Source organism: Condylura cristata, unplaced genomic scaffold, assembly GCF_000260355.1.
Source record: "Condylura cristata isolate star-nosed mole 26May11 unplaced genomic scaffold, ConCri1.0 scaffold00002, whole genome shotgun sequence".
NCBI classification, from domain to species: domain Eukaryota; kingdom Metazoa; phylum Chordata; class Mammalia; order Eulipotyphla; family Talpidae; genus Condylura; species Condylura cristata.
Genome location: NW_004567103.1, coordinates 19097738 through 19113596, shown reverse-complemented (window position 1 = coordinate 19113596; position 15859 = coordinate 19097738). Strand labels below are relative to the sequence as shown.

The window sequence follows — 15859 nt, the reverse complement described above, 5'->3', positions numbered from 1 at the left end:
CCATCATTCTTTCTTTAGAGTACAAAGTGCTTTATCTTTACCCTCTAAAGTAGGTGCTAGGTCTATTTTCCTCAAGTGGTTTTATTTCATCTCGTTTCCTGATCCAATGACCTTAGACATATTTAGCTGAGGGACAGACAAACCTAGTCTCCCTAAACAGTACATACATGTATATAGTTTGTTAATGAGCACTCCTGATAGGGAAAAAGAAAAGATGAAGATGAAGGCCAGAAACAGAGACGCGTAATCATGACAGTCTACTATTTTGTACTGAGTATCCAACGCATTTATTTCATCCTTATTACAAGCCTAAAGGCCGGGTACTATCTTTACGGATGACTAAATGGAGACAGGGAGAAGTAACTAGCCTAGGAGAAGTAACTCTGCTTGGGCAGAGTCAGGATTCCACCTCTGCCTCTTAATTAGAACTCATGGAGCGAGAAATAGAGGTAGGTTTTGTTTAGTTGTTTTTTCCCCTCCAGGGAAAAGCACAGCATAGGCAAAAAATGGAGCGCACATAGAGCCACATAGAGTGAACTGCTGAGGGAACTAGAGCGAAAAATGAAACTTCTCTAATCTGTGAGTTCTGGGTAACCGGAATACCCAGTTTCAAGAACGAAGGTCAGAGGAAGGAAGAAGGGGCCTCTATGTTGGACCTCCTCGAAAGCCACAGGCTGGCTGCCTTGCCCTAGAGCGGAGGCGGGACTTCCTCCTCGAGGGCGCTGCTTCCGGCAAAGTCCGGAAGACTTTACGGGAAAGGGGAGGGGTCAAAACTGTGCGGCCAATCGGGGCGACGCCTTCATTTTGCTGGGAGACTCGTGGGGTAACTTGCACTTGAGAACCAGCACCATGGCGTCTGGCTGCAAGATTGGCCCGTCCATCCTCAATAGCGACCTAGCGAATTTAGGGGCCGAGTGCCTCCGGATGCTGGACTCCGGGGCCGATTATCTGCACCTGGATGTAATGGACGGGTAACTCCGCGGGGCTCTGGTCAGGGTTGGCGCGCGGGGCGGGTCGGCGCACCTTGATTGAATGCCTGTTGGATGCACGGCGTCCTGTGGCTGCGGAGCGCCGCACTCTGAACGCGGTATTCAGAGGGGACCCGGGGGAGTCGGGGGGAAGCTGGGGAGACCCAGCCTTGGAGCCCAGCAAAGGCGACATCCTAGGCTACGACCGCGTCCCCTCTCTCCCCTCCCCCCACGTAACGTGTGGTCTTCTAGCACTTACGACCCGGAAGGGACCTTAAACCTGAGACAGGTGTCTCGTTTCCAGTTAGGGAAGCTGAGGCCTAAGTGGGTAGGCATGACTTGCCCAAGCTCATATAGCTAGTTAGTGGCGAAGCTGGGGAGACAGACCTGCGTAACGATGGAGAGCTTGGCACCAAGAGTGAACTTGCTCGAGTTCTGCCACTTGCTGGGTTACCTCCCTGGGACAGATCACTTAACCTCAGTGGGCTTCAGTTTCATTATGCTAAACATGGAGGTAGTACTAGAACCTGTCGCGTAGGCATCCCTGGAGGTGAATAGAGGTACACAAAGTTTACAGTGCCTGGTGTACAGTAAATTCTCTGTGATTGTGAGTTGTATCTTTGTTCAGATTTTGATTTTCCTGTCTATTTTCTCTTCAGGCACCCTGCTCTTCAGGGAGCTCAGTTTTTTGTAAGTAATTTTTAAGCACTGTAGTTATGCACGAAAGACTGGAGTCGGGATGGTACTGGTTTCTTAAGTTGGCTATAAAATGAGGAAACCAATCTAGAGTAAACAGTGAGACTCCCTCAAGATTGCACAGCATTGTGACATAGTTGCAACTTGGAGATACTTGAGTTTGCCAAGTAGTTCTCTGAAGGCCACTGAGAACTGGTGGTAAAATCATAGCAGACATTATCTTGGATTGGTGTAGAAAAAATACTTTTTAAAATAGATTAAAAACTCTGTGCCCTCGGGTCAATTGGCAAGTTCTTGTTGTTTACAAAAGTCATCAGTTACTTTCCTTTCATTTTAATATCACTCCTCTTCTAAGAATTTTGTAGGTGGTTTTTTTGTTTCTCCTTTACCTTCCAAGTCTGTTACCACTATGCCCATCTGATGATGACAGTGCCTTGACGTTCTAGGTGAAATATGCAAGATTACTGACTATTTCCTCTTTAAAAATCTTGGTTTTTAGTATGCTACCTGTATACTTTCGGGGATCCCTTTACTTGAAAGCTGGGAACTCCATGTTACTGAGTGTATACTTCAGATATAAGTAGTTACATTTTTTTGTGTGTCTGGCACAGCTAGGGAATGTCAAGTTAAATGGCCCATATCTGCTTAGTCTTTTTGACACAGAAAATTACGTGGTTTTAAGTAAGTCTTGGATCATGTTTGAGTAAATATATGGAGAAAATGAATTAAGTTCACCAATCAGGAATCTTAATAGTAACTAACAGCTAATGTTAAGGAACTTGTAACTGTTTCTGTGCTGATGCTTTTTTTGTGGATTAGCTCACACAGCCTTATGAGGTCTGAGCTGTTATTTGCATCAACATTTGAAGTGAGGAATTGGATGCTGAGAGGTCTGGTCACCTGTCTGTGGTTTCATAGCTTGGAAATGGAATCCAGATAGGAAGCATGCAACAGCTTGTGTTGTCTCAACAATTAATACATTTTGTGACTAGTGAGCTTTCTAGTCACTAGAGAATGCATGAGACTTTCTCAGTTCCCCAAGAGCAACTAATAATTTTATATGTGTGTTTTTTTTTTTAATTATTTCATATCTCTCCTTATAGACTGTGAGACCTCTGAAAACTAGGTCTGTCTCTTTGGTTCACCACTGTGTATTCTACAAGTGAAGCACCATGGCAAGCTTAGTTCCAGTTGGTTAAATGAATGAATGAATTTATCATGACGGAGTCTTCTCAAAGGAACCACTTTGCCCTCTCTCACCCTGTGGCACACCTGAGCTTATGGAGATAAAAGTATTTGGTTTTTTTTTTGTTGTTGTTGCCTCATTTCTCTCTTTGCCAAGAAATACTTTGGTTTGAAAAAACTAAAATTCTGTGTACACCATTTTAAAACCTTGTCAAATTTCATAGTTTTTTGTGCCAAGAACTATTTTTATTCTTTCTAGTCAAAGAGGAACTCAGCCCTTTCTTGATGTCACACCAGAATAGGAAGAGCCCAAGCTGCATTGTCTTCTTGGCCAGGGATGTGAAATTGGGGTATGGACTTCCTCTCCCAAGGAGGCCATCCACTTTCCTTTCCTTCCAGGTGCTTCCCTCTGTGCATGTTGCTGGCCCCTTTAAAAATATCCACCATGAGTTTGGATGCACCAGCTTTCTAGTCTCCCCCTCTCCCACTAAGGCCCTCACTGAATGTCTTCATACTGAAAGTCAGGAATAAATTCTGGGGATACAGTGGGGTGTGGGACAATAGAATGGTTGAATATTTGAAATAAAGAACACGTGGATTCTCTGGAAAAGAAAATCGGAAAATCCATAAACATGTCCTGATCGGACAATGACCGCAGTGTGTTGTCCTCAGTGTAAGAACACAGTAAAAAAGCAGTTTTTAAATTAGTTACCAGGGTTTAAAGTGAAGGCGTTTCACATTAGTCCTACAGTTCTGACTTAACATTTCAGGGTTTGCCAGTGCTAGGCCCATAGTGTCAGAAACCACCCTGGGCTGGTGCTGAATAGCAGTTTCCATTAGCCAGGCCAAGTACCAGCTCCCCTTTCCGGCTCCCATTTCTGGTATCTGTCACTCAAAGTAGGCAATGGGTTTGTGCTTCCTGTTTACTGGTTATAATCTAGCTACATTTTGTATAATTTTTATGGTCCTGTGAGCATCTCTGCATATTGGGGCTTGGTAAAGATTTGAGTTGTCTGAAATAAGATTGCATTACAGCTATAAACAAAGTTTAGAGTTGATGATGGAACACTATGAGAGACAAAAATAATTGTATCCTGTATTCAAAAAATTATAATTTAATCTCAGTTCTCTAGAGAAAAAAAAGAATACTTTTTAAATTGTATTTTATTTCTGAACACACTTTATTTCAAAAGGTGTCTTTCAGGGGCAAAAAACAGGACAAAATCATACTGAAGCAGGCTTCCTTGATGAATGTGCCCTTGTTAGAGTCCGGTAAAAGCTGCCTGGGCACGAGTTAAACATTCATATTCCCAGGTCGTCTCTGGCACATGTTTAACTTGGAGTTGAGCCAGTAAATCCTTCTGTGGCAATTGCGCCTCTGGTTACTCTCTGCAGGCAAATTTAGGACATCCTGACCTCATGCTTGGGTGTTTAGCCTTTTGTTGTTATTGCTTAGGAGGAAGTCTTTAGTTTTTTTGAGGGTATTGGTGCGTTTTTGTTCTCCGCATGTTCTTGGTGAACTGACTTACTCTATAGTAATGTAATTAGCTATACCATTTGAGGGTCAGTGGTTTTATTCAGAATGCTTCTGTTTTCCAGTGAAGTAGAGGTGTATCCCTTTTATTTCCGTCATACATAAAGCTTAACATTGAGACAATAAAAGTGTTTCCAAGGCCACACAGCAAATTAAAAGAAGAGTCAACAAAATCTAAATCTTTCAATTCCAGGGTGATATATTCCTATTTCCATCTATCCTTAACTTCCAGGTTCTGAATAAACAGAATAAGAATCTGATTCAGAATCCCTGGCAGTCTTTGCCCTTAGACAAATAGGAGAAAGATTTCCTTTTAAATAGTAGGAAGATTTCCTGCTAAGTACAGAAACTCCCTCCAAGGCCCCTAGGACCTTGTAGGCAAAGTGCCTGTGCCCACCTACCATCACCTCCTCAGGTGTGTCCTAAATCATAACCTCACTTGAGCGCTCCCCTCCCCCCTGCACCTTTTGTCTGCAAGTTAACTAGTTGCAGGTAGGGGAACGGGGTCATTAAGAAGCTGGACTTTGGAGCCACATTGCTTGCCTTTACTCTTGCCTTGGGCTTGGACTGGTTCAGTGACCTTAGGCCTCTTCCTCACCTGTTAAATACTGGAGGTATCTACCTCATAGGCTTATTGGTTGTTGGTTTTGTTGTTGTTTTTTAAGTTTGAATTAATACAGAAAGTGTTAGAAAGGTGCCTGACTCATGTTTAAAATTTTTTTTATTAACATTCATTCTGCTAGTTGTCTAACCTTCAAATCTTTGCCAAGGTAACTCTTCATTCCCCTGCTCCTAATCAGGTAACAGTGAGCACTTCTGTCCTTCCTCTTTGCAATTCTTACCTGCTCCTTGACATTTACTAATCCATCTTTCCTCCCTTCCAATTTACTGGCTGGTCCATATTCCTGCTTTATTAAGTGCGTGTATATATATATATATATTTTTTTTTTTTTTTTTTCTTCTTCTTCTTCTTGTTTTAAAACTGCACGGCTTTTTAAAATCAAGTCATGACTGCTCACTACTCTGTACTCACTGCTGGTGTGGCATAAGACACCCTTGCTATGATGACCTCTGCCCTAAGTAGCCAGGATGGTGAATGTCATCTCCCCCCTTCCTTGAACATAACCGGTAGCTTCATTTCTTTCCCCTCTTTACAAATTGTTTGTTCTGTAAATCCCATGATCTCCCCCTCTTTGAAAGTATTATACTACTTGTTTCTAAAATTGTTTTACCTCCTACATGTTACTGTTTAGTTTCTCTTGCAATCCTCAGATAGGCTAATACTGCTTTCACAAGTAAAGCCTAGACTTCCATAGCTTAACATAAAGTTCTCATTCTTGTAACAGTTCAGTGTGAGTATCCTTTAATGCAGAAGTTCAGGGACATACTGTCATCCAGAGGTTCTGCCATTGGAAGGGCTTTACTGGCAGAAAGATAAGAGGAGAACAGAAAAGGAAATGCTTAATCTGCTGGACTCTGCAGTGACACCAAACCAGGCTACTGGGAGGTAAGGGGAGCTATGAAATGTAGTGTTCTTAGTGAGGTGGCTTACTGCCAACCACTCTACTGGTACATATATATATATATATATATATGTTTTGTTTTGTTTTGTTTTTTAATAAAATACAGTATTCTCTGAAGCAGAATTCAGTATATATGTGAGCTAATGGCAGAGCAGGAGGACTAACAAGTTGGACGAAGGTTTAAGTGAGTCTTTTGAGTCTATTATCAGGCAGATTTGATTTGAATTTTGCTCCCACCAATTACTGAGTGTGGACGGTATTTATCTTGCAACCTTCAGTGGTTGTGATCATTATATCAGCATTATAAAGCTGTTGTGAAGTTGGACTGCAGGACTCTACCAGGCGTGCTGCTAATCCTCCTTATCTTGTTATTACTACACAGGCCCAGTTCCTTTATTGATGGTCTTACAGAAAGGTTCAAACAACTGCCATGTAGCCGTTTGATAGAGGTGGAGTGAAAGTAGCTGCAGGCGACCTGCCACAGGCTGGGACTTGAGAGACCCAGATTAGAGTCCAGAATTTACTAACTAGTGTGTGACTTGGGCAAGTCATATAATTTAGGGTTTTCATTCAGTGTGATCTTTTAATTTCAACCTGTCAGGAATTATGTGGCACAGGGTTAAATCCCGTGACATTATTGTGCTTTGTTGTTGCTATATTAAGGAGCTGTTGCTTTGTAACTGAAATTTTAGTATTTAATACTAAAAACAGATATTTTTGGGATTTTACTAATATTAAGAACATTTAACCAAAAACACATTTTTAGTATTGTTTAATTCTAGTATTGATTTTAAAATACTGTAATCACAGATAGTCCCATCAGAGTACATATTGAGGAAAACACAGAAACTGAATTGAGAATATTTTCAGAGAAAGATTTTGTTTGTCTTGTAGGCATTTTGTTCCCAACATCACCTTTGGTCACCCTGTGGTAGAAAGCCTCCGAAAGCAGCTAGGCCAGGACCCTTTCTTTGGTAAGTGGGGTTATGCCACCTGAAGCTGGATATGTTACTCAAGTAAAGGAAAACTAGATGGTTGATTGCCCAATTTCCAGGTTTATCTTGAGCCCTTTTCTCTTCCCCTCAGTCTTCATTGGTTTCCTCCTAAGCCAGACCTGCTGTTGCCTCAGGGCTGCTGCACTTTTGCTGATCTCTTTGCTGGAAAGCTCCTCTCTTGGCTAGCTTGTCCTCTGCCCACGCCTTTTTAAGTATTCAGCCTGAATAAACCTTTATCCAGTTATCAATATTGCTTGTTGATTTTCTTCCTAGAACTTCCTTCTTTCAGTAGTTGCTTTGTTTGACTATAAATGTCTGGAGGGCACAGCTGTCTTCTACTTTGTTTACACTTTACCCAGAGCGAACCATAGGTAGTTGCTGGATTGGTGTATGCAGTGTAATTTGTTAAACCAATTTCCAAACTGTATAGTCTAGAAGCAAAACCAGTTCATGCAAATAGGAGCTTCCTGTGTGTAGGCTCCACCCCAATGTAACAGGATAATAAGAATTAGGATATTTAAGAAGTCACTTCACGGAGAAATGGATTCAGTCCAAGTCCTTTGTTGTGGTTTTAAGCAAAGCTAATGCCTCACATGCCAGATTTCATCTACAGAAGAAATTTAATGTGTTTTGATTTAACTCCTGGAATTTAGTAAAATTCAGGTGTTTTTTTTTAAAGATTTATTTATTTGTGCATACAGAACTGGGGTACAGGCCATAGGCTGAGGGGCGGTGAGAGGCTTCACCAGAGACAGAGCGGGGAGCAGAACAGTCAGATCGACGAAGTACACTGCTGAGGGGAGCAGCTGGCGGGCCAGGAGAGGTCTGCCACGCCATGTGGTCACCTCCGGGGCAGGCGGGGATCGAACTCATGCGGAAGCGGCTTTTAGCTTCTCAGTGCTGCGCTTTAAGCCGCTGCGCCACCAGGGAGGGCCTCAGGTGTTTTTTTTTTTTTAAGTGGCATATTATGGACCAGTTTTCTGAAGGAGTCTAGTTGTGTTCAAAATGGTAGCCACATGTGGCTGTTTAAATTTCAGTTAGTTAAATAAAAATAAAATTGTTTCTCACTGGCATTAGCCACGTGGCACTTGCACTTTAGTCACATGAGACTTGTAACTTTGTTCTGCATAGTGCCACTGTGAACATGCCTTCGTGTTGAAAGTTTTGTTGGACAAAGCTTCTCTAGACAGTATCCATTCACTTCACCAAAGAAAGCTTATGTTGTTGCCTAATTTCTGTGGCATGAGGGAAATATGTTCCAACACCTTTACATTTTGAAAATGCCAAATAATGGGAAAAAGTTTGATTCTCTAACTCTCTTCTGTTACATTTTAGAAAATGCATTTTTTTTTCCAAGCCAGTTTGTTCTTACATTTCAGGGCTGGCTGAAGTAAGTCGTACTGCTTTTACCCACACCTGGGGCTCGTTGTTTCCTGGACTTCTGGCTTTATGTGAATCAAAGAACGTTTTTGCTTTTCTCGCCCCTTAATTTGGGCTCCTCATGTAACTTCTCACTGTTTCCTCTCTCTGCTCTTGTCAACCCTATAGCCACACAACCAATTTGCTGCTTCTTCTGTTTTTCATTTACATCATAGCAGCTTTGCTAGTTAATCTTTCTAGCAGTGGGTCTAAATAAAAATGTATGCAGTCCATATGCTTTAAGTTTTTGTGACCCTTTTTATATTAGATGTATTTTTTGTTGTTACTTAATTCTTGAATCTGGTTGCTGGATAGTTGATTACGGGAGAATATTCTAGTTAACTGACAAGTTGTTTATGTACTAAGGATTTTAGCTGTTCAATCTTAGTGCTGAGTAGAAATAACCATATGAGAAGTGAAGTGATAGGAAAAAAGTTTGTTTTTGCTGTTACTTAAATAAGCAATCTTCTAGTATGTTCTGACAACCCAAGGAATCTCTCTCAGATGATCCATGAAGTGGAAACTATCATATTCTGACAACCCAGGGAATCCCTCTCAGATAATCCATGAAATGGAAACTGTTTTCATATTGTCTGCCTTTATTTGTAACAATTTTGGAAAAGTAGTTGTGTCTGCTAATACTTTGGTCAAATCAAGGCAGTAGTCATTATGTCCATCATTGTTTTGTGTTCATAGCAGGTATTTCTGATAAAGCAGTGCAAATTACTAATTTTAGGAAACCTTGAGCCATGAGTACATGTCTTTATAATATTTTGTGTCACTGAGTGGGAAGTATTTATAAAGCACTTCTGTGTATCTTAGAGAGAGAAACTAGTGGCCCCTCTGTTTGAGTTGCACACAGTAGGTGCTTTTTTCATGAACATTATTTTTCGCTTGAAAGAACTGTTGATTGTCAGACTGATCTTACTGATACTTTCTTCAAATGTGTTTGTCATTTAAGGGAAAAAGAAGTAAGTTCGAATTGAGCCTGCTTTTTAAAAACAAAGTTTTACCTGTTAAAATATGTTCTGTCTTTTTTTACTTTCTGGCTTAGGAATGTAAGCATTAATCTTACCTCTGTAAGTCATGCTGTATACTCTCCCAACTAACATTTTTCAAAGCCATATTGCATTTTATGCCCTTGCTTTAATTCTTGAATGCTGGAATTTTCTTTATTATATCTTAGCTGTGTCAAAATGTACTTCTAGCCAAATCAACAACCTCCAGACAACTCACTATCGTCTGTTCCCATAGGGGTATAGTACTTACTGTTCCCTCACATCTTCTTCACTGTGTTATTTCTTGCTTGTGCATCTTTTACGCTTTGCTTTCCTCATTAAATGCCAGTAAGGATTAAGATCTTTCAAGAATGTCATGCCTATTTAAACATAACATATTTCTGTGACGCAGCTTTAGATTAAAGTGCCTGTCCTGACTTGGAGGACTGCTTAGAGTTAACTGTTCTTGAGCCCGCTCCTCCTCCCGCAGTATTTGTCTCCTAGTGGCAGCGGTTCTGGCTGTGCAGGCCCAAATTCTTGTACTGTCCTGACACTCGCCCTCCTCCAGTCCTGTCGTCTCTGCCTTCTGCACACATGCAGAATCCCACCGGCTCTCGCTGTCCACACCTGCTGCCATTGTCATTTCTCTCTGGGCTATTGCTGTGAGCAGGCTGGGTCCCCTTCACTCAGATCCTGCAGTTGGCCTCAGTCGTTCAGAATAAGCCCAGGGGCCGGCAGTACCGCACTGTCTCTCTTCACTCTGTGCCTCTGGCTCATCTGCCCGTCCCAGCGCTTCCCTGCCTGCTATCCTAACTACCTGTCCTAACTACCCACCACCAAACTTTTTTTTTTGCTCGTTGTATCTTTTGTCTCTTCTGCTTAGAATGTAATCCCAGACAGCAGGGATTCTGAGTTCACTCTGTCCCTTGGGCTTAGAATAATTGGTGGTAAATGCTTAGTGCATGTGAGTGGGAACACGCATTCAGTTTTACCTTCTACACATGAGGAAGTACATCCACATAAGCAATAGACTTATGTGCATTTCCTGAACTTGCACCTATACCTAGGATTTCTGACTTTGTTATTGCTTTTAATGTACAGAGTTGTGTGCTTTTTGTAGAAGAATGCCTTGTAAATGAGTTAAACCAAAATCTTATTTTCAGGCTAAAGGAATATTAGCTGTACAGAAGTATACCTAATGAACGATTACTGTGATGCCAGCACAGTTTATATACAAGTAGCAAAAACTACAGTTGACTTGGATAATCTGAGCCAGGTGTTTTCCTTTCAGTAATATTTAGGAGCTGTGTCTTTTCTTTCTAGACATGCACATGATGGTTTCCAGGCCAGAACAGTGGGTAAAGCCAATGGCTGTAGCAGGCGCAAATCAATATACATTTCATCTCGAGGCCACTGAGAACCCAGGGGCTTTGATTAAAGACATTCGGGAGAATGGGATGAAGGTGAGAGGTCAGCGGTGACTGGCTTATACTGTTCATTCTCAGAGTTTGGCACATTGGACGAAGACAAGAGCTAGATAGTGAAGGCCGTGTGAGGCGCTTGTTCTCCAGCTGGGAAACCAGCATTTAAGTATTATTTGTTTATCAGATAAAAATTGCCTAATGCTTTCTGACAGTTACTACCTTTTAGAAACATTTACATTTGATTTTGTTTGTTGATTTATTTTTAATATAGTCTAAACATTCTATGTTTTTATACTTTTTTAAGAATAAATCTCTTTTGAGCCTGACGTGCCATAATCAGATGATGCAGCAAATTTGTCCCTGTTGCAGGTTGGTCTTGCTATCAAACCAGGAACTACAGTTGAGTATTTGGCACCATGGGCAAATCAGATAGATATGGCCTTGGTTATGACAGTGGAACCCGGGTTTGGAGGACAGAAGTTCATGGAAGATATGATGCCAAAGGTAAAGATGGATTTGATTCTGCGGTGTATTGTGTGTGTTCACTCAATAAGCACATGGTTGGTCTCTTGATACTAGATACATCATGTCCTGTAAATGGGGAGGCCTGCTTAGCATTTTAATACAGTACAGTAAATGCTGTGAGATCTAGGTTTGGAAATCAAGAAATAATTTCACATCCTAATCTTGAAGTTTTCTTTCAAAATTATTATGTCTGTAGCCTTCAGATCTCTGAGCATTTTCATAGAGAGCTTTGTTCTTGTCTTGTTTACATGAAGTATATTCTTGGCACAGTCATGTCAAATTGAATGATATATACCGAAAAGAATAAAGCTTGCTTTTATAGAAGTTTGTTTCCATACATTAAAAGGGAAGTTTCCCCAGTAATATTTTGTATTGCTAGACAATATTATATGGAATATTTTAAATGCTAATTTTGGCTGTGATTTTAATGGGTGCTTGTCACTTCTCTCCCTCCCCCTTAACACCCCCCCACTCCCCCACCTAGCCATTTTAGGAGTCACTTATTTTCTTGTTTATATCTAGGTACACTGGTTGAGGACTCAGTTTCCATCTTTGGACATAGAGGTCGATGGTGGAGTAGGGCCTGACACTATCCATAGATGTGCAGAGGTGAGCCTGCTCCTTGTGTGTAACCAGGAACAGTTTCCTTTCATGCAGTGTCCAGGACATTGCCTTAGGGCCAAAGAGATTTCCTTAACTGCTTTTCTTTCTTGGAGAAGTACTTGTTCTAATCTAGAACTAGGAAAATAAAGAACAGTAAGTGATTATTCTAAAATTAGATGATCATTAAATAGTAATTTCAGTAATTTCCTTTTGTCTTACTAATGCTGAATAGAGTTCTTTTTTTTTTTAAAGAATATTGAATGCCAGCTTTCAGAAGATCATTAAGTTCTAAGGCCTTGGGATGAGACATTTTTCCAAAATAGAGAAAGAAAATATACTCCTTATAAAGGGGGAAAAATGTTTTTCTGTAGAATGTAGGTATGTTGTACCTTGTATGAAATGACTAGAATCATTGTTGATGAAAGATCAAGGTGATTCTGGCATTCCTGCTCTTTTGGCCCTCTGTGTAGAAGTGGGATGAGGTTTGTTTTCTAGTGGCTGATCCGGTAGTCTCCTGAGCTTCCTAAGATGATGCCAGCCCTCCCTATAGCACTGCAGGTGGTTAAAACTTATGATCTGCTTTCATTAAGCAGTGTGCTTTTTCTGCACTTCGAGTTTCTTCTATACCTGTGACACTTTTCTGCTTGATAGTTTTGAATTATCAAATTGTGATAAATATTAATTGAAGAGGTGACTAGTGAGTATATTGCCTTGACCCCTTATACAATTGCTTTGTTCTAAACTGTGCTTTACCATTATGCTTAGTCTTGCTGAAATTAAAAGACATAGGAAGCAGGAATGCCACAAACTGATTTCTATGACTCCTATGAGAAGTGTTTGAGTGTAGTGCATGGTATTGCAGAAATGTTTTACTAGGGAAGTCCTCAGTTCAGTATTTACTCAATAGTTCCCCCCTTTCTTCTAGGAATGAATCATGTAATATGCTGGATTTCCCTCTTTGAGTCACAAACTAAGCTTGGGAAGCTTAGAATTCTGTCGCTAAATTTGGATTCATCTTACTTGCTCTTCTGATTTATTTCCACATTTAAAAACAAAATCTTTTTAGAACCCATTCCAGAATGCAGTGAAAATTAATTTAAAAGATGTTCTATTGCTGGCATCAAAATGAGAAATTTTTAAATGTTGCCATGTTTTATGTATAGGTTCACATTTTAGCAGTAATTATCCTTTTATACTCTAGCAATTCATGTGTATAATTCAGAGACATAGAGTTTGATTTTCAGTAGCTGTCGGCCATTGGTACATACTGGAAAAAGCTTAATAAGCTGAGATTAAAGTTTTGAAGTCTTAACCTAGGCACTAGCAAAAATTCTGCATTGTAACTCACAGTTGGTTGCCAGAAGTCAATGATTTCTTAGATATAAAAATTTCAGCCTTTTAAACTTCTTTCTTCATTGAATAGGATTGATTAAGTCTATTCATTTTGGAGTGATTGTTTTTATACAGTTGCATTGATGACTGCCTGACGCAGACTCTAGTCCAGGGCTTCTGTTACAGGCTTAATCTGCATCTTCCTTTAAGGTGTAACCTAAATGTTTACTTCTTCCAGGCAGGAGCTAACATGATTGTGTCTGGCAGTGCAATTATGAGAAGTGAAGACCCCAGATCTGTGATCAACCTGTTAAGAAATGTTTGTTCAGAAGCTGCTCAGAAACGTTCTCTTGATCGATGAAACAGCAGGGAACCCAGTGTCGCTTCTCATGAAATCTTTCAACTGGAAAACAGGATTATTGACTACCAAATCATAATCACAGTTGAGGCAGTGCTGCTTTTCTGAGCAATTATACGTTCCAGTGACTAAAATCTATTCTGCACAATGTTCCAAGAGGTTAGAAATTGGGGTGTATAACTACAGTTTTAGTGATGGAATTTAAAGATTGGTGTGGTAAAATACATTTTACTGGGAGACTTGATTTTTTTATAAAGAGCAAAAATATGGCTGTATTAAGATTATAAGCAGAAATGTGTCTTAATATGCCCTATGGAGGGCATATTAGCAACTATGAAAAAAAGTGTTTTTCTGCATTCCTAAGGATTTTCTGTTGTTTCTTGGCTATTTTCCAAAATCAAAACAACTTACATTTTTCTTGTCACATTCTATTTGTGTATATGCCTAGTAATATAAGTAGAATAGAACTTATGAGAAATCTAAGTTTGAATATGGCTGAGGTGGCTTCCAAAACATTTATTTTTCACTGTCATCTTATATTTGATACATGAAGACCACAAAGACAAAACATGGCATCTAGGGATTTTCATTCTGTTCTAAAATGCAAGCATAGATTTTAGAAGAGTTTTCTTTGCTGGCTTCACTGAAGGGGCAGGTTATTCAGTGATCTCCCTCTCCCTTAATCATATGATCTTTAAGGGCTGGAAATACTGTGCTAGCTCTGAGACAAAGGAATGGAAGGCCTCTACTGAGCAGCAGTACCAAGTTCAATCCTGACTTTATTTGCCATTTAGCAAATTAAATTAACCAGTCTTTGAGTTTCTATTAAATGCTATTTACATTGAATGTAACTATAATAACTATCAGGAGTATTTGAGGATTAAAAGAGATAACTGGTAAACGTACTGTTTCTAGAATTTCGTGTAATCTCATTACAATCTACAAATCACGCTCCTGAGTGTTAAGAGAGGTATTTAAGTCCCCTTTAAAAAGTGAAGAAACTTAAAGTCCAGCAATAGGCTGATACCATGGACTGAATTCAGTAGGGCATAGGATTTCCAGTCTGTATTTGTTTTTAAATAAATGAAGCCCTTAATTAGTAGAGGAAACAAAGAAAGCTTGCTTTACTTAACATTGTCTTATTTCCAGTCTAAAGTTACCCAGTAGCAGAACCACATGGCTGAAAATATTCTGGAACTATGGATTCTGACCCAAAGGATCTGTAATTTTTAATCCAAGAAAGACCAGGTGGCTGAGATGACAAGGTACAAAGCTAATCCATAAACTAGATATTTAAAGTTGTTTCCCAGCTTACACTTCAACAACAGATATGTATTAGCTACTTCCTTCATGTGAAAACACTCTTGATTATATAAAATGTGTTGATAAAACAGGATGTGTCATTTAACATGTTTAGGCTATTATGAGTTTAGAGTTTGCTTGCTTTTTCTAGATTATAAGGTAAAATTTGTATATGTTAGTTTTTTCTGGCTTTAGTTTTGTGCCATCAGTAGGTGGTGTTTAATCAAATCAGGTAACACAGGCATATAGAAATAACTTTAATTAAAAAACTTACATAGAAGATTATAATATCAGACATGACAAAAGATTTGAGTTTATTTGCCTGGACAATTTGAGTTTGTCTGGCTCACGTTTTCTTTTTTAAAAAATAAATGTACAGTAAAACTACAAGCAAAAATGTCAGTATTGAATTTTTTTTTTCTCATTGAAGGGACCAGTATAATTTCTAATCCCTAACAAAAACTTAGTGTCAAATCCCCCAGACGAGGCCATATGGCCAGGATTGTCAGTTATATAGATACTACAACTTGTATAACCTTTTATACTTGAGAAAAAGGATTCATATAAATTGTCAACTTTTACATAGGAAAAAATGATGTATTTGTTTCAAAAGGAATTTCCTTAATGTAGACTCCAATATCCTATATTGAAGCATATCTTTTGAAAAATTTTAATTCTCATTCTTGGATACAAGAAAGAATAATAGATGCTTAATTGAATAAAGTAAGCTATAGTAAGGAATGACCAAATTAACTAGAAATGCCACCATATTTTCTATACTGATAAGACTTTTCCTATTTGTTCCTTATTTTAAGTTGGTATTTTCATGAGATACATAAAATATTTAACTGTACTTTGTCTTATCTGTTCAGAATGCATAGAAATAATCTGTATTTAGTCCAACAGATATCAGTGATTTCAAATAAAGGAATATTGTGTTATCTGGTATAGAAATTCCATAAATATTTCTACTATTGGTTTAACATACTTAAAAAAT

The 15859-nt window shown here is 39.3% G+C and overlaps 1 protein-coding gene across 4 annotated transcripts; it reads left to right on the top strand.

The window, feature by feature from the left end:
• The first annotated feature begins 795 nt into the window (after positions 1 to 795).
• Positions 796 to 15803, top strand: RPE (ribulose-5-phosphate-3-epimerase). 4 transcript variants are annotated; one of them, XM_012727327.1, is made up of 8 exons: positions 884 to 971; positions 1628 to 1658; positions 2768 to 2956; positions 6801 to 6880; positions 10642 to 10781; positions 11112 to 11246; positions 11790 to 11876; positions 13441 to 15803. In XM_012727327.1, exons 5-8 carry the CDS (start codon positions 10644 to 10646, stop codon positions 13561 to 13563), a joined length of 483 nt encoding a protein of 160 aa, XP_012582781.1. In that variant the 5' UTR covers positions 884 to 971; positions 1628 to 1658; positions 2768 to 2956; positions 6801 to 6880; positions 10642 to 10643; the 3' UTR covers positions 13564 to 15803. The 4 variants fall into 4 exon arrangements, with proteins under 4 accessions (XP_004674394.1, XP_012582781.1, XP_012582783.1 ...); XM_012727329.1 differs by having other exon boundaries at positions 894 to 960; XM_004674337.2 differs by lacking the exons at positions 1628 to 1658; positions 2768 to 2956 and having other exon boundaries at positions 796 to 971.
• The last annotated feature ends 56 nt before the right edge of the window (positions 15804 to 15859 follow it).